The sequence below is a fragment of the Balaenoptera musculus genome, chromosome 14, assembly GCF_009873245.2.
Source record: "Balaenoptera musculus isolate JJ_BM4_2016_0621 chromosome 14, mBalMus1.pri.v3, whole genome shotgun sequence".
NCBI classification, from domain to species: Eukaryota; Metazoa; Chordata; class Mammalia; order Artiodactyla; family Balaenopteridae; genus Balaenoptera; species Balaenoptera musculus.
The window spans coordinates 10715176-10738509 of NC_045798.1; the positions used below are offsets into that span (position 1 = coordinate 10715176).

A 23334-nucleotide genomic window follows, 5' to 3' on the forward strand; every position below is an offset into this window, starting at 1 on the left:
AGATTTGAAGGTCATATGGGAAACATTGGTTTGCGTTTTGAATTTCCAGGTCAAAACCTACCAGAGTTTCAATCCTCACCCAAATTTGTCAGTAAGCCTGTCCTGGAAAAGGTTGCATGAGGGGCCAGAAGAGAGTCCCTCTGCCTCTTCCCTTCCCCCAAGTCTCACTTTGGTCTTTTCTCTCCCTAGTTGTGGATGCTTCATCATCATCATCATCATCATTTTCATCTTCATGGGACAACCGACTTCCACATGTGGAACTCTTTATTGGTGGCCAGGCTCCGTGCTAAGCGTGTCTCACATACATGCTTTGTCTCATTCAGTCTCTTCCCCAAACCTGTGAAGTACTATTAACAACCATTTAACAAAGACGCTGAAGCTCAGAGAAGTTAGTTAAGTTGCCAAGGGCCACACAGCTTCACCTATGTAAGCCCGATTCATTCTTCAGAGCCCCACACAGATGGCATCTTCTCCTTGTAGCATTTTCCAATCCACTCAGGCTGGTCTGGTGCCTCCTCTCTGTTCCCACAAACCCTGGGTGAGCTTCTGAGCTTAGCCTCACTAAGGTACAGACTTCTGCGTAATATGACTACCATTTTCCCCACTAGAACGTGAGCAACTTGAGGGCAGGAACTGGGTTCTGCTCGCTGCTCTGTTCTCAGGGCCCTGAATCCTAATCCATGACACACAATGGGTATTCAATAAATAGATGTGAAAAATGGGATATATATATATTTTAAACCCTGAAGCCTTAGTTAATTGAAAGGGAGAAAAAAAAGCTCAATGCATCCTCTACCCCTCAATCCCAGCTCCAAAAAGTCAACCATCACTAACCAAACATTTCAGGAACTTGGAGAAAATGGACTAGAATTAGAGCTATGCTCAGTAGATGAGGGCTTGGGAAGAACCGGCGTTTGTATCTCCCGCTCCTAATTCCCCATGTCGTGGTCCTTCTTCCGTCTAAACCTCCAGCAACCCCTGGGCCACCGGTAGCTCCCAGAAAGCAAGCCTGTTTCCAACCCTCTGGCCTAGTCTCCTTCCCATGAGAAGAGTGCTTGACTAAGAAGCCACTTGGCTCCCAAGATCCATATAGACAAATGCTCCTGCTTCCCATCCAACCCCTAAACTGGGACAAACTGCTCAGCGTAGGAAGGTGACGAGACGGCAAACTGCGGTCACAGGCAGGCCCTGCCTCGACAAAGGACCCTGTGTTGGGAAAGTTTCGAACACCAAATTAGCAACATTTTACAATTGGTTTGCCCACACCTTGTCTTGAGCACAAACTCAGAGAGCATCAGTTGGCGTGTTTGGGCAGGTGGTAGACATAATCGGTGAGACCAAACTGAGTTGAGACCTTTCTGGCCACAAGGGCTGAAAGGCAACCACACCCCTGGGTTGGGAAAAGCCACGTGGAGGCTACTTTGAATGAGAGGGTGAGATGCGGCGGGAGGTGAACCCAAATGACCTCTTACCTTTTGTTCTGCTGCGATGGTTTAATTGCACAAATAATCCACCACCCGTGTAGGAAAATTGGAAGATACAGATAAGCAAAAATAAAATATAAACCGCTCTTTCCCTGTCATCCACAGCCAACCACAGCAAATATCTTAACTTCCAAAGATAGCTTCACACTCTCTGAGCCCAGGGGGCCAAACAAGCTCTGTAAACGTGTGTAGATGGAGGGGAGCAGGTTAGGTGGGGACAGTGCAGCACCTCCGCTCTGTCTAAACACACAGCAACTCCTCAGCTCCAGCTGATGGCTGCCTGTGGGAAAACCGGTCCAATGAAGAGAGAGCTTCTGATTTTACAGAGGAGCAGGAAAACTTTGATTTTTGTATTGTGAAATCTTTCAATTATAAAATGTTGGCTTGGCCCATTAACCACAGATTTGAGACCTCTGGTGCATAGCCTTCCTGTCTTTTATTTTTCCCCATAAGCATGTGTATGTGTGTGTGTGTGTGTGTGTGTGTGTGTACATGCACATGTGTATAGTGAGCTCCTTTGGGACTGTGTGTCCAGTTCCTAATGCCCCTTAACCACTGTCCACAAGGGCGTACGATCCAGAAGCCATGTTTCACAGGATCCCATTCTCTAGGACATAGTTGGACCAACCAGAAAGGTCTCTCCTTGGGAATTTGGAATAAGGAACAAGACCGAGAGATACAGCATCTTCCTGTGGCTGGGTCTGCAACATGAAGAGACAGGAACAGGGTGCAGACTCCACGTCCCCGTGTGCACCAGGGGGCCCGGCTTGGGTTGTGTCAGCTTTCCATTCGTCAGTTCTAGCCCCTCACTGAGGCCTGGCTGGTCCCTGAGACATTCCTGTCTCCTTAGAACAAATTCCCCTCTGGCCTGAGTTAGCATTCGTGGGCCTCTCGTCCTTGCAACCAGAGTCCCAAGTTAGACGAGATACAAATACACGACAACACATAGATGAGGATTTTTTTATAAATGAAATGATAAGCTTCCAAATGACCTTGCAGTGCCATCCACTGTCACCTCCACCCTCACCCCAGCGGGAACATCCCTGTTTATTTGCAGAGGAGGAAGGACAGTACCTGTGTCTCTTATGTTTCTTGGAACTTTTCTTCTTCTTTTTCTTGACAGGCGATGGGCTATATGATGGGGACCTGCCGGGGAGGGGAGACACACTTCAGAGGGAGGCTTTGAGGGTCAGGGTTGGTTTCATAGAGACCTTTCTCCAGCCCCCAGACATGCCTCAGCTCTTTCAGTAACACACATCAAGGATGATAATTTGTAGAGTTAGTTTGCATTTGTTTCAAATGTTACCACGTGTTTTAGTACACGTATTATCTCATTTAATCCTTCCACACACTTCTTAGGTAGGTACAATTGCTACCCTCCCTTTTCAGACAAAGAAAGCAGAGTTCAGAGAGGTAAAGTGACTTGCCCAAAGACACACAGCTAACAAGGTGGGTGAGCTGAGATTCAAACTGAAGACTCACTGATCCCAGGGGCTTTGCTGTCAATCACTATAGCACCCATAGCTGCCCTCCTGGTCAGGCCATAAATATTTATTTTTGTCTGCTGCCCTCTTCCAAAACTGCACATACTTTAAAGGTCTCTCCTCTGCTCCACCCTATGTCTCCCTGGTAAGACCAAACCCCTGCAGGAGATCTTGCCAGGATGCACTCAGCACGGTGGTGCCATGAAGGGGTTACCCGAGAAACAGAGACGCCCTAGAATCATGATTATGACTCAAGGCTGAGGTTCGGGTAACCCGAGTTCCAATTCTGACTCTACCATTAATTTATAAGTCACCTCGGGCATGTCACTGCTCACTCCAAGTCTCCTGTTCTCCCACTGATAAAATACCACGGTTGAAGCGTATCAGGAGCTGCAAACTCAACGCCAACAGAGGCCTGCCTCTCAGATAGCTTAAATGGATGCAGCAGGTTGGGGGGGGGGTAGCAGGGGAGACAGTAGGGAGTGGTGAGGCCTGTGGTGAACCAGAGAGCACCTGACCCAGGGGCATGGCTGCTTCTCAGATCAGCTGAAGGTCTCAGGTAGGAATGCAGGCTTGGGCTTCTAGAGCTCCTGCCTTTTGAATAGAAGTTGCCAGAAAAAAAAAAAAAAAAGAAGAAGTTGCCAGAAAAACATATTTTCGTGTGACATCTCCTGGTTTTAAAATATGGCCACCAATTAAAAAGACAAAAAACACTTTGCAGGTCAAATAAAACATGTCTGCAGGGGGAGATGCAGGGTTGAGAAACAATCGGACTTAGGGAATCATAGCACTTGTCCCCAAAGAGTGCTCACTGGACATACTGAATGAATGAATGAATGAATGATGGGAGTCTGATCCCTCTGGTTTCCTCCTTTGACATGTTCTCCTGTCCATACCTAAAATCAGGAAGCTCAGGCCACTTACCCCAATTCCACCCCTCGCCCTAGAATGGATGGAACTCAGGGTCTTCATTCACAGTCCCCTCTGGGTCCTCTTTGGGCCTAGCCCCTTAGAACTAGGTGAAAGGGGTGTGGAGGGAACAGGGCCCCGGAAAACCTGGAGTTAGGGCCTGAGTCATCCAGACTCTGCTCTCTGCTGCCCCCTGCAGGCTTCTTCAAATACTGCCTCCAAGGTTTGCTGGGATTTTTAACTCGCCCCTCTAAGGAACATCTCTCTGATCACCCCTTGGGGTGTGGAACACTGAACCTGCTTTTGGTCTAGGGATTGACAGCCCAGAAGAAAATCTGACAATATTTTTAAATACAAAAAAATTAAAAGGTATTGTACATAGAAAAACCTCACAGGGTTCAAAAGAGTCAATAGCTGGCCAAAAATATAAAGTCCATTATCCTTGGCACTTGTGTGTGGTGGAAGCAACTGAGGAGCCCGGAATCAAGTGTCTGTAGGTTCTGTCACCTCCTCTCTGAGACTTTATTTTCTCATCTCTAAAATGGGGATAATAGCTATAAGAGAAATGAGTCATGGTGACTAGAGTTGACAATACTGTACTGCTAAGAGATTAGATCTTAAAAGATCTCATCACAAGAAAAACCATTGTAACTATATGAGGTGATGGATAGGTTAACCACACTTACTGTGGTAATCATTTAGCAATATAAACATATGTCAAATCATGACGCTGTAACCTTGGACTAATACAATGTTATAGGTCAATTATATCTCAGTAAAACTGGGAAATTTTTTTTAATAAAAATAAAATGGGGATAATAATGCCTGCCTGCTAGATCGTGGTCAAGGATAAAAGAGATCATGGAGATCACAGTGCTTGGTACAGCCGTTCACATACGTGAGGTCTCCAAAAATAAATAAATAAGTAAATATGCATGGTCATGACTATGCTTCAGACTAGTCATTTACTATGTGCCAGACACTGTGACAGCTGCTTCCACATCCATTTTATCACCTAATTCTCATAAAACCCCAAGAGGCAGGTATTTCCACCATTTTACAGAAGTGGAAACAGGCTCAGAGAGGTGAAGTGACTTGCCCAAGGTCACACAGCTAGTTAAGAGGCATAGAGGGGATCTGAATCCCAGGGGAGTCACTGTCTGACTCCAAAGCCCTTATTACCCCTCTTTTGTCCATTCCCCCATCTTCAGTGTTCCATGTCCCTTGGGGCCCTCACCTCCTTCTCTTCTTCCGGGTAGCTTTCTTCTTTTTCTTCTTCCCCCTGGAGGAAGGGGGTGGCGTCAAGTCTTTGCCTTGGGAGGCACTGAGGGGAAAACAGAACTGGGCATTAGAGGACACAGGGTTCCCCAAACCCCCAATCAGGGCTGTTGCTGCTGGGAAAGGATCCAGTTCCTTGGAGGGTGAAGGACCCATAGTGAATACTTAATTACCACCTCATGGCTGATTTGGTTACACTTCAGATTAAATGCCTCAAATAAGGAGTTAATGCTGACCTAATGCGACAGATGCTGTACGTTACCCAAACATCAATTGATTAGTTAAATCAGAGTTATAGAGGTTAACTGCTCCTTAATAGATTTATTATTGAATTTGCAAATGGCTCACCTTGGTAAATAAATCAGTTTTTAAATAATTAATCGGCAGTTCAGCACCCTCTCTCCCCAATACCTCATGTCTGTAGTTCCTGCTGGAAATTAAATAGGAGGCAGAAGGTAGGTTAAGTAGCAGCTGATTATTAAAAGTATATTTGCCAAGGTCTAATGTAACAAGATACATTTCTTATATCGCTTCAAGGAACCTCAAAATCCTCCACTTTTCAGGAATAATTATTTGCTGTTCAATTAAATTCAAATGCTCAGGCTGCAGTTAAATGAAGTCAAGTTATCTCCTTTATAATTGGGGCAGGCTCCAGGGATTTTTTTTAAAGCACTATCCCATGGCAAAAAGATATGGTTGTGGATGAAAAACTGCTTGGGAATTGAAACATGCCAACCCAGCTGAACCTCTTTGGGAAAATAGATTTTTAGTAAAATGTTATTGTCATTATTAGTAACAACACAGCTACTGTTTATTCACTTATTATGCACCAAATGTTTTAAATACTTTGATGCTCACAAAAGCACTTTGAGGGTGTTATGTTTTTTTTTTTTTAACATCTTTATTGGAGTATAATTGCTTTAAAATGGTGTGTTAGTTTCTGCTCTACAACAAAGTGAATCAGCTATACATATACATATATCCCCATATCTCCTCCCTCTTGCATCTCCCTCCCACCCTCCCTATCCCACCCCTCTAGGTGGTCACAGAGCACCAAGCTGATTTCCCTGTGCCATGCGGCTCCTTCCCACCAGCTATCGATTTTACATTTGGTAGTGTATATATGTCCATGCCACTCTCTCACTTCGTCCCAGCCAACCCCTCCCCCTCCCCGTGTCCTCAAGTCCATTCTCTACATCTGCGTCATTAGTCCTGTCCTGGCCCTAGGTTCTTCAGAACCATGTTTTTTTTTTTTAGATTCTATATATACGTGTTAGCATACGGCATTTGTTTTTGTCTTTTTGACTTACTTCACTCTGTATGACAGGCTCTAAGTCCATCCACCTCACTACAAATAACTCAATTTCGTTTCTTTTTATGGCTGAGTCATTTTCCATTGTATATATGTGCCACATCTTCTTTATCCATTCATCTGTCGATGGACACTTAGGTTGCTTCCATGTCCTGGCTATTGTAAATAGAGCTGCAATGAATATTGTGGTACATGACTCTTTTTGAGTTATGGTTTTCTCAGGGTATATGCCCAGTAGTGGGATTGCTGGGTCATACGGTAGTTCTATTTTTAGTTTTTGAAGGAACCTCCATACTGTTCTCCATAGTGGCTGTATCAATTTACATTCCCACCAACAGTGCAAGAGGGTTCCCTTTTCTCCACACCCTCTCCAGCATTTGTTGTTTGTAGATTTTCTGATGATGCCCATTCTGACCGGTATGAGGTGTTACCTCATTGTAGTTTTGATTTGCATTTCTCTAATAATTAGTGATGTTGAGCGGCTTTTCATGTGCCTCTTGGCCATCTGTATGTCTTCTTTGGAGAAATGTCTATTTAGGTCTTCTGCCCATTTTTTGATTGGGTTGTTTGTTTCTTTAATATTGAGCTGCATGAGCTGTTTATATATTTTGGAGGTTAATCCTTTGTCCATTGAGTCGTTTGAAAATATTTTCTCCCATTCTGAGGGTTGTCTTTTCATCTTGTTTATAGTTTCCTTTGCTGTGCAAAAGCTTTAAAGATTCATTAGGTCCCATTTGTTTATTTTTGTTTTTATTTCCATTACTCTAGGAGGTGGGTCAGAAGAGATCTTGCTGTGATTTATGTCAGAGTGTTCTGCCTATATTTTCCCCTAAGAGTTTTATAGTGTCTGGCCTTACATTTAGGTCTTTAATTCATTTTGAGTTTATTTTTGTGTATGGTGTTAGGGAGTGTTCTAATTTCATTCTTTTACGTGTAGCTGCCCAGTTTTCCCAGCACCACTTACTGAAGAGGTTATGTTTTCTCCATTGTATATTCTTGCCTCCTTTATCAAAAATAAGGTGACCATATGTGCGTGGGTTTATCTCTGGGCTTTCTATCCTGTTCCATTGATCTATATTTCTGTTTTTGTGCCAGTACCGTACTGTCTTTGATGACTGTAACTTTGTAGTATAGTCTGAAGTCAGGGAGCCTGATTTCTCCAGCTCTGTTTTTCTTTCTCAAGATTGCTTTGGCTATTTGGGGCCTTTTGTGTTTCTATACAAATTGTGAAATTTTTTGTTCTAGTTCTGTGAAAAATGCCATTGGTAGTTTGATAGGGATTGCATAGAATCTGTAGATTGCTTTGGGTAGTATAGTCATTTTCACAATGTTGATTCTTCCAATCCAAGAACATGGTATATCTCTCCATCTGTTGGTATCATCTTTAGTTTCTTTCATCAGTGTCTTATAGTTTTCTGCATATACGTAGGTCTTTTGTCTCCTCACGTAGGTTTATTCCTAGGTATTTTACTCTTTTTGTTGCAATGGTAAATGGGAGTGTTTCCTTAATTTCTCTTTCAGATTTTCCATCATTAGTGTATAGGAATGCAAGAGATTTCTGTGCATTAATTTTGTATCCTGCTACTCTACCAAATTCATTGGTTAGCTCTAGTAGTTTTCTGGTGGCATCTTTAGGATTCTCTACGTATAGCATCATGTCATCTGCAAACAGTGACAGCTTTACTTCTTCTTTTCTGATTTGGATTTCTTTTATTTCTTTTTCTACTCTGATTGCTGTGGCTAAAACTCCCAAAACTATGTTGAATAATAGTGGTGAGAGTGGACAACCTTGTCTTGCTCCTGATCTTAGAGGAAATGGTTTCAGTTTTTCACCATTGGGAACGATGTTGGCTGTGGGTTTGTCATATATGGCCTTTATTATATTGAGGTAAGTTCCCTCTATGCCTATTTTCTGGAGGGTTTTATCATAAGTGGGTGTTGAATTTTGTCAAAAGATTTTTCTGTTTCTATTGAGATGATCATATGGTTCTTCTCCTTCAGTTTGTTAATATGGCTTATCACACTGATTGATTTGCGTATATTGAAGAATTCTTGCATTCCTGGGATAAACCCCACTTGATCATGGTGTATGATCCTTTTAATGTGCTGTTGGATTCTGTTTGCTAGTATTTTGTTGAGGATTTTTGCATCTATGTTCATCAGTGATATTGGCCTGTAGTTTTCTTTCTTTGTGACATCTTTGTCTGGTTTTGGTATCAGGGTGATGGTGGCCTCGTAGAATGAGTTTGGGAGTGTTCCTCCCTCTGCTATATTTTGGAAGAGTTTGAGAAGGATAGGTGTTAGCTCTTCTCTAAATGTTTGATAGAATTCACCTGTGAAGCCATGTGGTCCTGGACTTTTGTTTGTTGGAAGATTTTTAATCACAGTTTCAATTTCAGTGCTTGTGATCGGTCTGTTTATATTTTCTATTTCTTCCTGGTTCAGTCTCGGAAGGTTGTGCTTTTCCAAGAATTTGTCCATTTCCTCTTTTCTAAGAATTTGTCCCGGTTGTCCATTTTATTGGCATATCGTTGCCTGTAGTAATCTCTCATGATCCTTTGTATTTCTGCAGTGTCAGTTGTTACTTCTCCTTTTTCATTTCTAATTCTGTTGATTTGAGTCTTCTCTCTTTCTGTCTTGATGAGTCTGGCTAATGGTTTATTAATTTTGTTTATCTTCTCAAAGAACCAGCTTTTAGTTTTATTGCTCTTTGCTACCATTCCTTCATTTTTTTTTCATTTATTTCTGATCTGATCTTTATGATTTCTTTCCTTCTGCTAACTTTGGGGTTTTTTTGTTCTTCTTTCTCTAATTGTTTTAGGTGTAAGGTTAGGTTGTTTATTTGAGATGTTTCTTGTTTCTTGAGGTAGGATTGTATTGCTATAAACTTCCCTCTTATTACTGCTTTTGCTGCATCCCATAGGTTTTGGGTTGTTGTGTTTTCATTGTCATTTGTTTCTAGGTATTTTTTTATTTCCTCTTTGATTTCTTCAGTGATCTCTTGGTTATTAAGTAGTGTACTGTTTAGCCTCCACGTGTTTGTATTTTTTTACAGATTTTTTTCCTGTAATTGATATCTAGTCTCATAGCATTGTGGTCAGAAAAGATACTTGATATGATTTCAATTTTCTTAAATTTACCAAGGCTTGATTCGTGACCCAAGATATGATCTATCCTGGAGAATGTTCCATGAGCATTTGAGAAGAAAATGTATTCTGTTGTTTTTGGATGGAATGTCTTATAAATATCAATTAAGTCCATCTTGTTTAATGTATCATTTAAAACTTGTGTTTCCTTATTTATTTTCATTTTGGATGATCTGTCCATTGGTGAAAGTGGGGTGTTAAAGTCCCCTACTATGATTGTGTTACTGTCAGTTTCCCCTTTTATGGCTGTATGTATTGAGGTGTTCCTCTGTTGGGTGCATAAATATTTACAATTGTTATATCTTCTTCTTGGATTGATCCCTTGATCATTATGTAGTGTCCTTCTTTGTCTTTTGTAATAATCTTTATTTTAAAGTCTATTTTGTCTGATATGCGATTGCTACTCCAGCTTTCTTTTGATTTCCATTTGCATGGAATATCTTTCTCCATCCCCTCACTTTCAGTCTGTATGTGTCCCTAGGTCTGAAGTGGGTCTCTTGTAGACAGCATATATATGGGTCTTGTTTTTGTATCCATTCAGCCAGTCTATGTCTTTTGGTGGGAGCATTTAATCCATTTACATTTAAGGTAATTATCGATATGTATGTTCCTATTACCATTTTCTTAACTGTTTTGGGTTTGTTATTAAAGGCCTTTTCCTTCTCTTGTGTTTCCTGCCTAGAGAAATTCCTTTAGCATTTGCTGAAAAGCTGGTTTGGTGGTGCTGAATTCTCTTAGCTTTTGCTTGTCTGTAAAGGTTTTAAGTTCTCCGTCGGATCTGAATGAGATCCTTGCTGGGTAGAGTAATCTTGGTTGTAGGTTTTTCCCTTTCACCACTTTAAATATGTTTTGCCACTCCTTTCTGGCTTGCAGAGTTTCCGCTGAAAGATCAGCTGTTAACCTTATGGGGATTCCCTTGTGTGTTATTTGTTGCTTTTCCCTTGCTGCTTTTAATATTTTTTCTTTGTATTTAATTTTTGATAGTTTGATTAATATGTGTCTTGGCATGCTTCTCCTTGGATTTATCCTGTATGGGACTCTCTGTGCTTCCTGGACTTGATTATTTCCTTTCCCATATTAGGGAAGTTTTCAACTATAATCTCTTCAAATATTTTCTCAGTCTGTTTCTTTCTCTCGTCTTCTTCTGGGACCCGTATAATTCGAATGTTGGTGTGTTTAATATTGTCTCAGAGGTCTCTAAGACTGTCCTCAATTCTTTTCATTCTTTTTTTCTTTATTCTGCTCTGTGGTAGTTATTTCCATTATTTTGTCTTCCAGGTCACTTATCCGTTCTTCTGCTTCAGTTATTCTGCTATTGATTACTTCTAGAGAATTTTTAATTTCATTTATTGTGTTGTTCATCATTGTTTGTTTGCTCTTTAGTTCTTCTAGGTCCTTGTTAAACGTTTCCTGTATTTTCTCCATTCTATTTCCAAGATTTTGGATCATCTTTACTATCATTATTCTGAATTCTTTTTCAGGTAGACTGCTTATTTCCTCTTCATTTGTTTGGTCTGGTGGGTTTTCACCTTGCTCCTTCATCTGCTGTGTGTTTTTCTGTCTTCTCATTTTGCTTAACTTACTGTGTTTGGGGTCTCCTTTTCACAGCCTGGAGGTTCATAGTTCCCGTTGTTTTTGGTGTCTGCCCCCAGTGGGTGAGGTTGGTTCAGTGGGTTGTGTAGGCTTCCTGGTGGAGGGGACTGGTGCCTGTGCTCTGGTGGATGAGGCTGGATCTTGTCTTTCTGGTGGGTAGGACTGCATCCAGTGGTGTGTTTTGGGGTGTTTGTGACCTTAGTATGATTTTAGGCAGCCTCTCTGCTAATGGGTGGGGTTGCGTTCCTGTCTTGCTAGTTGTTTGGCATAGGGTGTCCAGCACTGTAGTTTGCTGGTTGTTGAGTGGAGCTGGGTCTTAGCGTTGAGATGGAGATCTCTGGGAGAGCTTTCGCTGTTTGATATTACGTGGAGCCAGGAGGTCTCTGGTGGACCAGTGTCCTGAACTCGGCTCTCCCACCTCAAGAGGCACAGGCCTGACACCCGGCCGGAGCACCAAGACCCTGTCAGCCACACAGCAGCAGCTCTGTCCCTCACTGCGCCTCCTGGGTCATGGCCTGTCGGCTGCTGCTGAGGCCATCTCCCGCTTCTACCTGTGGTAACCCCACAGGAGCAAGGGCAAGCAGACAGTCTCGAGAGGGTCTGCTGCTGAATGGTGGCCAGCCTCGTTCTCGTCCCTCAGCCCGGCAGCAATCCAGCAGCTGCAGTCGGGTCTCCTTTCTAACAAATCCTAAAGGGGTATTCAGATGACACCTTGTAGAACTTTCTGGGGATCAGGGTCAAAGAGCCTGTCAACATAGTGGCGACTGCTAGCCGTTACTTCCGAAAGGACGCTCATGCAGACTGGGGTCTCCGACAGGCACGCCATCTTGGTGTTATGATTTTTACTGTCTCATTCTGCAGGCGAAGAAAACCAGGCTCAAGAGAGTTGAATTGCCTTGCTCACGGCTGCACAGTAAGGAAGTATCCGAGTTGGAATTTGAATCGAGGCCTGTGTGATTCCTAGCCTGAGAGCTCTCCCACAAAACCAGCTGCCTTTTCACACTTGCTTGTGTGGCTGATCTTTTGGAAGTTACTCAACTCTTTACAAAACATCATAAAATGCTGCCATAATTAATTCCATTCTAAGAACCTGGTATTTAAAGTTAGTAGAAAAAAACGATACAGTGATTAGAATATATGTTAAGGTCTCCGCATTGTCAGCCAATAAAAATCATATAGCCATATCTAGAACAGTTTCAAGAGAGTCACTTTTAGCAGGTTAAAAATAAAAATCATAGGGATTAAGTACCTAGCTACTTAACTACACTTACATGTTATATAAAGCACAAAACACAGCACACATATCCAGGAAGCAAACAGGCCTCTTGTGTAAGCACGGTAGGCCACTTCCAAATTTTTCCTTCAACGAGGGCTTGACACAGAGTAAGAGCCTAATAAACATTTGTTGAGTGACCAAATGAGGGATGAATGGATGAAGTAATTTAGACACTTGTTAAATCATCTTGTTTCATATAAACACTTCCCAGTGTAACAGCTGCCAGGAATTTGAGAAAAACTGAAAACATTTAAGGCCTAAATGCTTAAGGAGAAAGAAAAGACCTTTTAAAAATGTGTCTTATAAAATAGAGAAAGATTTTATTGTTTCTGTCAATTACTGTCACTTCATTCTCATACCCCAGGGTTTCAGGGGAGCAAGGTTTGGGAACCACTATCCTAAACTCAGATTTAAGTGATGAGATAAAACCCAAAAGCCCTACAGAGAAAGACAAATATCATATGATATCATTTATTTGTGGACTCTAAAAAAATGATACAAATGAACTGATTTACAAAACAGAAATAGACTCACAGACATAGAAAACAAACTTATGGAGTAGGGTGGGAGGGGGGAGATAAATGAGGAGTTTGGGATTAACATATACACACTATATATAAAATAGGTAAACAACAGGGACCTACTGTACAGCACAGGGAACTAGACTCAAGTAATAACCTATAATGGAAAAGAATCTGAAAAAGAATATATATATATATCTGAATCAATTTACTGTACACTTGAAACTAAAACAACTTTGCAAATTAACTATACCTCAAAAAAAAATACTGTTAGGAAAAAAAAAAGCCCTTGAATCTGGATGGATTTGATGTCTGTGAGGGGGGTAATTAACCCCCTCCCTAAATCCCAGATGCCTTTCCTCTACCTCTTTATTTTCCATGCACCAGTCTCCCAGGTGTGCCCTTGCACACAGTGGGGCGGTAGGGTCAGAATAGTGGTTAAGTGCACCACAGTGACATAAGGGGCGGTTAAACATGAAGCAGTTAAGTATGCAGCGGTCACATATACAGTGGTTCACTACACAGTGGTCAGATACGTGGAGGGAAAGTATGCAGCCGTAAAGAATGCTGGCTCCAGAAACGGACACACTTGGATTTGAACTACTGCTCTATTACTTCCTAGCTGGGCGGCCTCTATGAGTATCATTTTCATCATCTGTAAGATGGGTATAAAACATGAGACCTGTGTCCTAAGTTCGTTACAAGGAACGAGGGAGCTTACTCATGCGATGTGCCCTGGACCAGCACGGAGCAAGTTTACAGTAAATGTAGTGTCTATTATTATAATTATTATGATTTTGATTATCACTAGCAATAGGATTATCATCAATATTGTGGTTTTTACTCAGGTCAGAGAGCAGGTCACAGATACGGGAAGGGAGCAAGAGGCCTGGACACTGTACGATCAAATGGACGACACAGCATCATTTTTAGATTATCATGTCCAGAACCTTCTCTTCTGGCTCCATGAGACCCCAACTAACATCTTAAGGTCCTCTTATATTCCAGGCTCACTGTCAGGATCTGTACACACCTGATCTGATTTAATCTTCACTCGACTTTGAGAATTAGATCTCAATATCCCCATTTTATAGTTGTGAAAACTGAGGCTCACACAAGAAAACAAACTTGCCCAAGGTCACTCAGTTAGTAAGTGATGGTGTGCAGGTTTGAACGCAAGTCCCTACAACACACTAAGTCCCCTTTGGCTGTCTAGGAGTCAATGTTTTGAAAGTATGGAAATTCCCTTCCCCTCCCCTTCTCTCTCCATCTCCTTCAGCCTCTTGTGGAAACAACTTTTTTTTTTTCTGTTTCCTGGGGATAATCCTCCGGAACTGATGTTGAACTTCACTTCTTCAAGTTGATAGGACTTAACTGTTTCTCCCTCATTGAAATCACGGCCTAACTAACTAAAGCCTGTAGCCAGCCTGTGTAGAGGGCAGCCTGGGTGGAGGAGCAGACTTCGTCCATGAGAGCTGCTCTGGCTTCCTAAGCCACTGCCTCAGGATTCAGGCTCTTAACTAGAGACTCCTGTTCATAAGCCTCAGGGGTCTATGTGTCCTCTGAAATGGTACACAGAATTTGGGGAGTATTCTCGGCATTCATAGCTTCCATCTAATTCTCAGATGGGTTTTGATCTGATTTAAGGATCTCAAAGAGGAACTTGCAAAAGCGAGAGGGGAAGAGTCGTCAGAGAGACAAACTTCATTTCTCCATCCTCAAGTTGAACTTCCCTGTTAGATTGAAGAGGGGAGCGGGGCAGGGTCTCACCTGTGTGCTCTGGCAGGACTGGCCTCCCGGCAGGCTTTGCCTCTCTCCCAGCTGTTGGAGCCCAAGACCTCAGGGGCCAGAGGCTGGCTCAGCTTTTCCGAGGGTCCATCCTGAGCTGGGACCATGGGGTTGCTCTGGGGTTCTGTCCTATAGGGGAGGAAATAAGGAGGCAAAAGTGTTAGGATATGACAGAGATTCTTAATGTTCATCAAACATTCATAGATGTCAGAATATTTCCAACCTCCCTCGGAGTAAAGTTGGGGCCATAATATCATCAAGGGTCAATGGTCTCTGAATGGGAGTGATATGTATTGTTTCCAGTTTGAGGCAGTAAGATCTGTGTGTCATCTCCAGCTCTCTCTCCCTCTGTCACAGTGACTTTGGAGGCCACACATTCCAAAAGGTGAAGCTACTTGATGGAGGAGAGATGCCTGGACCACATCAGACTTTGCATGACAGAAATAAGCCTTAGTTAGGTTAAGCCACTGAGGTTTAGGGATTTATTTGTTACTGCGGCATAGCCTAGCCTAACCTGATTGAATCACAGGGAGAGGCTGGAAACCAGCATTTTACTTCCTTCCTCAAGACTTAATTGGAGGCCAAAGCAGTATAGGATTAGTTCAAACTCTCCTTTGCCATTTCTATCCCACTTTTCTGCCTTATCTGTGTATGACAGAGAGACAGCTTCATTTAAACACTCTCTTCATGATTTAGTAACTCTAGGTCCTGGGATAAGTCCCTCAACCTCTCTGAGCTGCAGTTTCCTCAACTATAAAATAGGGAATAATATCAGTCCATATATTGTTGAGTTGTTGTGAAGATAAAATGAGATAATATAAGCAAACAGGAAGGCCTAAGAAATATCACTTCCCTTTCCCTTTACTTCTCTGTGAACCAAACCTCCCATTTGGTGTCCTTAGCAGGTGTGAGCTCACCTACTTGGGATGGCAGTTCCCATGAAGGCCTGAAGTTCTCTTCTCTGCCTCTGAGATGAGGTCCAAATAACACAGGGAAATTACCTGCATCCCACCTCCTTCTCTGAGTCCCAGAGAGGGAAAGGAAGTTGCTTAGTTACTCAGTCTTTGAAGAAGCTGTCACTCAAGTCTCCTGGCTCCTGTCATTCAGAGTCAGGAGTCTGAGAGCCACAGGTGGATCTGGCACCATCCAGCAAGTATCCCTGCCTGCTCACCCTGCCTGCAAATCCCAGGTCAAGCACTGATCAAAGGCATTAGCATTTCTCCTGCACCGAGCTCCTGCAGCCAGTGCATCAAGATTGGTCTTATGACTCAGGATGAATGCACTTGATAAGCCCCCTGCTCCTTAGGGCTGCCAGGAGCGCAGGCCAAGCCTGGTCAATATTGAAGGAAGGGCAGCAAAACACATCCTCCTCTGTCAGCCGCTTATCGGTGCATCTTTAGAAGCAGAGCTGGGAGATATTTCAAGCCCAGGAAGGATGGAGATTCTAGTCGGGTCTGCCCAGCCCTCCTCACTGCCAACTCCATGCTACCAGAACTCCAGTTTTCCCTACACCTCCCTGCACCGCTTCTCCCACGATGAGGGTTCCATTTCCATGCCTGCGTTCCCTCTGGTCTATCTGTGTGGAATGCCGCCCTGGCTCTTTTCAGATAACTCAAAGCTTGCAGTTTCTGCCCAGCCTCCAGCAAGGTTTGCCTCTTCCCACACTTGTCCTAGCCAAGGCTAACCCAACATTCACTAACGCCTATTCCCTGAGTGCCTGCAGTGTGTCCAGGCCAGTTCTAAGTCCGGTGATGCAGTGAACAAGACACAGGTGTTCCCTGAGATCATGGAGTTTAGATTACAGATGGAAAAGCAGGTAATAAACATACAAGAAAGTAACAATATGGCTTATTTGTTGGTAATAAGTTATGGAGAGAATAAATCAGTGGAATGGGGCTAGGAAATGGGAGCGGGTGACTGCTATTTCGTATACAGTAATCAGGGAAGGCCTTTTTTAGGAAGTAACAAGAGAGTGCAGACTTGAAGGATCAGAGACTAACCTTGCAGTTTGTGTTGGTTTTAAAATGTGTTCACAAATTCTTTGACACTCATACCATCAAAAGCTGAATCCTAGAAGATGTGGTATATATATGATGGAATACTACTCAGCCATAAAGAAGAATGAAATAGTGCCTTTTGCAGCAACATGGATAGACCTAGAGATTACCATACTAAGTGAAGTAAGTCAGACAGAGAAAGAGAAATATCATATGATACCACTTATATGTGGAATCTAAAAATACTGATACAAATAAACTTATTTACAAAACAGAAATAGACTCACAGACATAGAAAACAAACTTATGGTTACCAAAGGGGAAAGCGGGGGGAGGGAAAAATTAGGAGTTTGGGATTAACAGATACACACTACTATATAGAAAACAGATAAACAGCAAGGACCTACTGTATGGCACAGTGAACTATACTCAATATTTTGTAATAACCTATTTGGGAGAATAATCTGAAAAAGAATATCTATATATGTGTGTGTGTGTGTATACACACACACACACACACACACACACACATATGATGGAATCACTTTGCTGTACACCTGAAACTAACACAATATTGTAAGTCAACTATACGTCAATAAAAAATAAATAAATTTTAAAAAGAGAAAAAAAAAAAGCTGGAGCCTAGTTTCCCCCCCTGTGAATACTGGATGGGCTAGTGATTCACTTTTAATGAACAGACTGAATTAAAAGTGATGATATGTGACTTCCAAGACTAGGTCATGAAGGCAACTTCTGCCTCTTCCTCTTGGATTGATCACTTTGAGGGAAGCTGGTCGCCATGTTGTGAGGACACTCAAGCAGCCCTGTGGAGACGCCCATGTGACAGAACTGAGGCCTCCTGCCAACAGCCAGCACTACCAGCCATGTGACTGAGCCACCCTGGAAGTGGGTCCTCCGGCCGCAGTCAAGCCTTCAGATAAGACAGCAGCTGTGGCTGACATCTGACCACCATCTCATGAGAGTGGTGAGTCAGTCACCCAGCCAAAATCCTGACTCACAGAAACTGCAAAACATAACTGGTTATTGTTGTTTTAAGCCACAAAGATTTGGAGTATTTTGTTGCTCAGTAATATACAACTTCTATACAGGTATCTGCAATCAGTGGAAGTATGTTCTAGGCAGAAGGAATAGCAAGTTCAAAGACACTTGGCATATACAAGGAATAGCAAGCAGGGGTTAGAGTGATAAGAGGAGAGATCAGAGATGAGGTCTTTGATGGGACCTAGGAATCTGTATTCTTAAAAAGTTCCTTGGGGGCCTCTGATACTGTGCCAGGTTTAGCAAAGCCTGGACTACATAGGTCATGGAAGACCTTTGGGTCCCATGTGGCTGAGATGGGTGATGATGTGGTCTGGCTTACATTTCAGAAGGTTCACTCCACTGGCTTAGGACACTCAAAGGAAGGGAAGAAAGAGATGGGGAGACTATTGCAATGACTTAGTGATCAGTGAGTTTATCAATGGATGCGTATTGCCCAGCAGAGTCTTCAGTTGGACACACACACAAGAATGGAATTTTGGACTTTCTGGAGTATTACAGGAAACCAAGACACAAATACGTGCCTGAGGCAACCTTGCACCAGGCAGAAACTGAGTTGATGTGAGGAGTTTGGCAGTGAATAAATACATGACAAATAGTGCTGGCATTGGATGGAAGGTCTCAGTGACTTGTGCTAATAGAGGCGTGGGTTATCCCCAGTGCAGGGAAAGCTGGGGGATACTACTGCCAGGCACTGATGGACAAGGCTTAAGGCAGGGACAATGTCTCATCCATCACTGCCAGCAGCAGGGTGGAGAATCAGGGATGGAAACCCTGACAATGGTTTGATGAGCAGAGAGGTATAATGGAGTTGCTGCAGCTTATAGCTTGACACTCCCTGTTGTGGTAGTTCTTTTATTTTTCCAATAGCACTGGCCTCCCCTTCCTGGTGTTGGGTACCTCACCTGGGATTATAACACAAACAAAAACAGAATTAATTCTACCAGGCTGACAGGGAGTGGGGAGGGAAAGATGAAAGGAATCCTTCCTGATGTAACATTTAAGATTTTTAAAATGTGTTCTAATACTTTGCTTCTTAGCTTTTTTAAAACTGAAAGAGACCCAGGGATCACGTAGTCCAGGCTCTGCTAAACATGGCACAGTATCAGAGGCCCCTAAGGAACTTTTAAAAAATACAGATTCCTAGGTCCCATCATAGCCATAATAAATCAGAGCCTCCAAGGATGAAACGTGGGAACCTGCAACTTAAAGAAACATCCCAGGTAATTACACCTTCTATTAGGTCAAGAATAAATCCAAACTGATTATTGGGTTTAAAAGGCTCTGAATGATCTGGCCTCTGTCCCTCTAGACCCCATCTCCTACCCTTCTCCCCGTCCCTTACTCTGCTTTGGCCTTCTTGCTGTTCCTCAAATGGAACAGGGGGCTTACTCAGAGTCTTTGCTCTTTCTGTTCCCTCCACCTGGTATGCTGTTCCTCCTCCAGCTATCTGCATGGCCAGCTCCTTCTCTGCACTCAAATGTCACCTCCTCAGAGAAGCCCTCCCTCATCCCCTTATGTAATCGTGCTGCTCTCATCACCGGCCACCATCACAGTGGCCTGCTGTGCCTTCCCTCCGTCACAGTACTTGTTACTATTTGAAATGACCATTTTACATGTTTATTTACTAACCGTTTGTCTTCTGGACTAGAATGTAAGCTTCCTGAGAGTGGGAACTAGTCTCTTCTCTCATCACCGAATCCCCAAGGATCTAGTGCCTGGCATAGACAGCATGCCTTCTTGCTCAGGAAACGTTTGTTGAATGAATGAATTTACAAATCAATTCTGATGACCAATCTCATGTGAGAACCACAGGTCAGATGCAACCTCTCCTCACATATGAAGAAGCAGAGGTCCAGGGAGAAGGACCAGTCTGAGGCCACACAGCACTTCAGTGGACTCAGACCTCAGCCATGGTACCTCCACCCCCTTAGCCCCACCCATCTTCCTTCTTTGCCTCCAGCTTTGCATCCTTGCAGGGCTTTAAGAAAAATTCTGTGTTCCATCCTTGCTGAGGAGTACAGGCAGCTGCCTCGTTTTTTCCACACAGCCCGTTGATGTTGCATTAAAAAAAATACTTAAAAGAAGGCGAGCGCTTCAGGGGACGGCTAAAACAGTGAAGTCAAGGGCCAGTGCACTCCACTTCACAGAAGGAGGGAGGGAGCCACAAGTGCTGCATTCCTCAAGGCCTCCCCGCTGGGTTCCTGCTAATCAGCGACCTGGAGCTGAGATGCGGCTCTCCGTAGTCATGGCAACCAGCAGATTCCCAGCATCTGATAAGAGGGCTGAACCTTCCGCAAAACTCGCCCAGGTGACTGGCTCCCTAGCCGCGTCCCTGCCTCCCCCATCAAAGCTCCTGACTCCAGCAAAGCTCTCACCCAGCCGGCTGGACGCCTCGAGCACTAGTGTGAGTTAAACACGGCTTGGGGAATCAGAGACAAACAATGGCGGAGGGGAGTGAGGACACCGGCCCCTGCCCACCTCTGTGCAGAATGAGGAAACTGAGGTCCCAAGAAGAGAGGAGACTTGCCCAAGGCCACAGGGTGACTCACGTCAGAGCTTCAGCTTGAACTGTGGCCTTCTGACCCCCAGTCCAGTGCTCTTTCCACGTCCTTTGATCAAAACAACAGCCGGCACTTATCAAGCACCTACTCCGTGCCAGACACCGGGCTAAGCCCTCCTCTGCGTTGTCTCATGTAAGCTTCCAAAGAAACCCAGGAGCAGGCATGGCCACCTCCACTATACAGATGGAGAAATTGAGACCCAGGGGTAGTAAATGGCAAGAGCACCAGATGCCCTGCTTGTTTATGAGAATCAGCTGAGAAAAAAGGAGAGCAATCTGGAAAACACTTTGAAAATATAAGGAAATAATAAGTGGGGGCATAAGGTGAATGTTAGTAATTTCCCTGTACGACAGGGATTTGCCTCATGTGTTTGGAGAAGGGGCTGTATCTCAAGCCTCTGGCCTGAATCTTATATTCCACAAATAGAAGTGGCACTTGGCCATTAGATTTGGGACATCCCTGACACTTACTTTCCCCATCCCACTAATAGCTTCTCCTGGGTGTAGAACACTTGCAAATCCAGTGTCTCTACAGACGCTGACAAGGCTTCTCGGTAAGGTACTCAGTTTGGTGAACTTATCCCCACTACTCACATGAAGACACTGAGACCTGGGGAGGCAAAGGAACCTGCTTCCCATCCAAGATTCTTGTTCTACACTTGCATCCAGGGCTGTGAATGATCCGCCCTTGTCCCTGCACTTAGCCAGACACCTACTGTCTCCCCGTTTCAGTAGAGGATGAAGGCGCAGACCCTCAGCTCACGGGTCCAGCAGAGAACCCAAGGTTTATCGCTGGGCTGAGCCAGCCCTTGGGCAAGATGGATTTGGCTAATTTGTGCCTTGGCTCCTGGTACTTCAGTCTGGGTCCTGTTAATATCCCGGCCTGACGTCTTGGTACCAAGTCCTTTTCAAGGTTAATTAAGCCTGGTTGGGGATACTCTGAGGGAGCTGTGATTCTTTGAGCTTTGCTATCACAATTGGAAAAAGTGTAGGAGCTTGGGGGAAGATCAGGGATTCCAGAGAGCCACCGTGGGAGGCATCATCTGGATGTGGGAGCCACGATGCTCAGCTTAGTAAGAACTGAATGAGAAAGAACACAAGTTTTATGAGGCTGGCATTTCCCTCATTATTTCATTCATTTATTCAACAGCTGTTTACTGAACGCCTACTTGGTATCAGATTTCAAGGACCCAAAAGTAACTAAAACTTATCTGTGTCCTCAAGGAATTTCCAGCCTGGAAGAGGAACACTGATTCCTCAACTGGGGATTACAATGTGGTATAGTAAGTTGTCTGATGGAGAGAAGCTCAGAGAACCATGGGACCACAGAAAGAGCACCTAATCCAGCCTGGGGAATATGGGCAGGTGGCTGTGAAAAGTTTCCTAAAAGACATACGGTAATTGGTCATGTGCAAAGGCCAGGCACCGAGACACAGCAATGGACTTCAAGGAACTGCGGAGGAAGTAGTAAGTTGGAGGAGATAGTTGGGGTGGAGGATGGAAGGTAAGAGTTGAGACTGGCTTATCTCACTTAGCATAATGCCCTTAAGGTCCATCCATGTTGTTACAAATGGCAGGGTTTCCTTCTTTTTATGGCTGAATTCCATTTAATCTATCTATCTATCTATCTATCTATCAGATATATATATGATATATATCACATTGTCTTTATCCATGGACACTTAGGTTGTTTCCATGTCTTGGTTATTGTAAATAAAGCTGCAATGAATGTGGGAGAGCAGAAAAAAACAGGAGCTGAGACTAAGGAGGCAGACAGGGCTAGATTCTTCAGGGCCAAGTGGACAGGTGCTTCTCACACCTTCACGTGCATGTGAATCACCTGGGGATCTTGATAGAGTGCAGATGCTGATTAAGTAGGTCTGGGTTAGGGCCTGAGCTTCTGCATTTCTAACCAATTCCCAGGTGATGTTATTGCTCCACAGACCATACTTTGAGTAGCCAGGTTGTAGATTTTACAAATGATTTGGACTGATCCAGCTTTCTAGCACCCTCTGCCCTCAGGCAACTGGTGAGAACGGTTTAGTTCAGTTCCCAGGGCTGAGAGCATGTGAGTGTGTGAACATGTTTATGTGTGCGTGGTAAACACTCTTGTATATCAAAAGCTGTCCAGTTCCTGGGACTTCCCTGGTGGCGCAGCGGTTAAGAATCCTCCTGCCAATGCAGGGGACACGGGTTCAATCCCTGGTCCGGGAAGATCCCACATGCCGCGGAACCACTAAGCCCATGTACCACGACGACTGAGCCTGCGCTCTAGAGCCCACAAGCCACAGCTACTGAAGCCCGTGCGCCTAGAGCCCGTGCTCCGCAACAAGAGAAGCCGCCGCAGTGAGAAGCATGCGCACCGCAACGAAGAGTAGCCCCCGCTTGCCACAACTAGAGAAAGCCTGCGCGCAGCAACGAAGACCCAACGCAGCCAAAAATAAATAAATAAAATAAATTAAAAAAAAAAAACCCATCCAGTTCCCAAGTTCAGGTCAGAAGACAAAAGAACCATACGGAGAAAACTCAGCTCAGCACTTCTTACCCAGCTCAGCCAGGCAGGTCAGGCCCCCAGCCTGCCTGGGGTTTGAACTCTCATCACAGAACACAAGCCTACTGCCCTGCACTCCACCCCAAGTCCACCCAGTCATTTTGCCCTTCACAGGCTGGCCTGTCAATTGCCTATTTGCCTAGTGAGGGTTCAAAGTGCCAAGAAGGGGACTGAATCAGATTCTTGGGGTTGTCTGAATTCCAAAATGTTGTGGTTTCCCACTTGACCACGTTGTGAAGGGTAATCAGGTGATGCTGGGAAAGGGCAGAGGTCCTGCAGTTCTACTGACCTGGCTTCATTCCCTGATTCTACTCAGCTGTGTCACCACAAGAAAAAAGAACACCTCTCGCCCCAGCCCAGGGGCAACTGTAAG

General features: G+C 43.9%; 1 protein-coding gene across 1 annotated transcript in view; it reads right to left on the reverse strand.

Annotated features, from left to right (window-relative positions):
* SRRM4 (serine/arginine repetitive matrix 4) overlaps positions 1-23334 on the reverse strand; it is a 168600-nt gene that overhangs the window by 39301 nt on the left and 105965 nt on the right. The window contains exons 2-4 of the mRNA XM_036823864.1: positions 14774-14920; positions 5115-5201; positions 2559-2630 (exon numbers count right to left, since the gene is read on the reverse strand). Of these exons, the coding sequence (XP_036679759.1) occupies positions 2559-2630; positions 5115-5201; positions 14774-14920 (306 nt within the window). The remainder of the gene's footprint in view (positions 1-2558; positions 2631-5114; positions 5202-14773; positions 14921-23334) is intronic.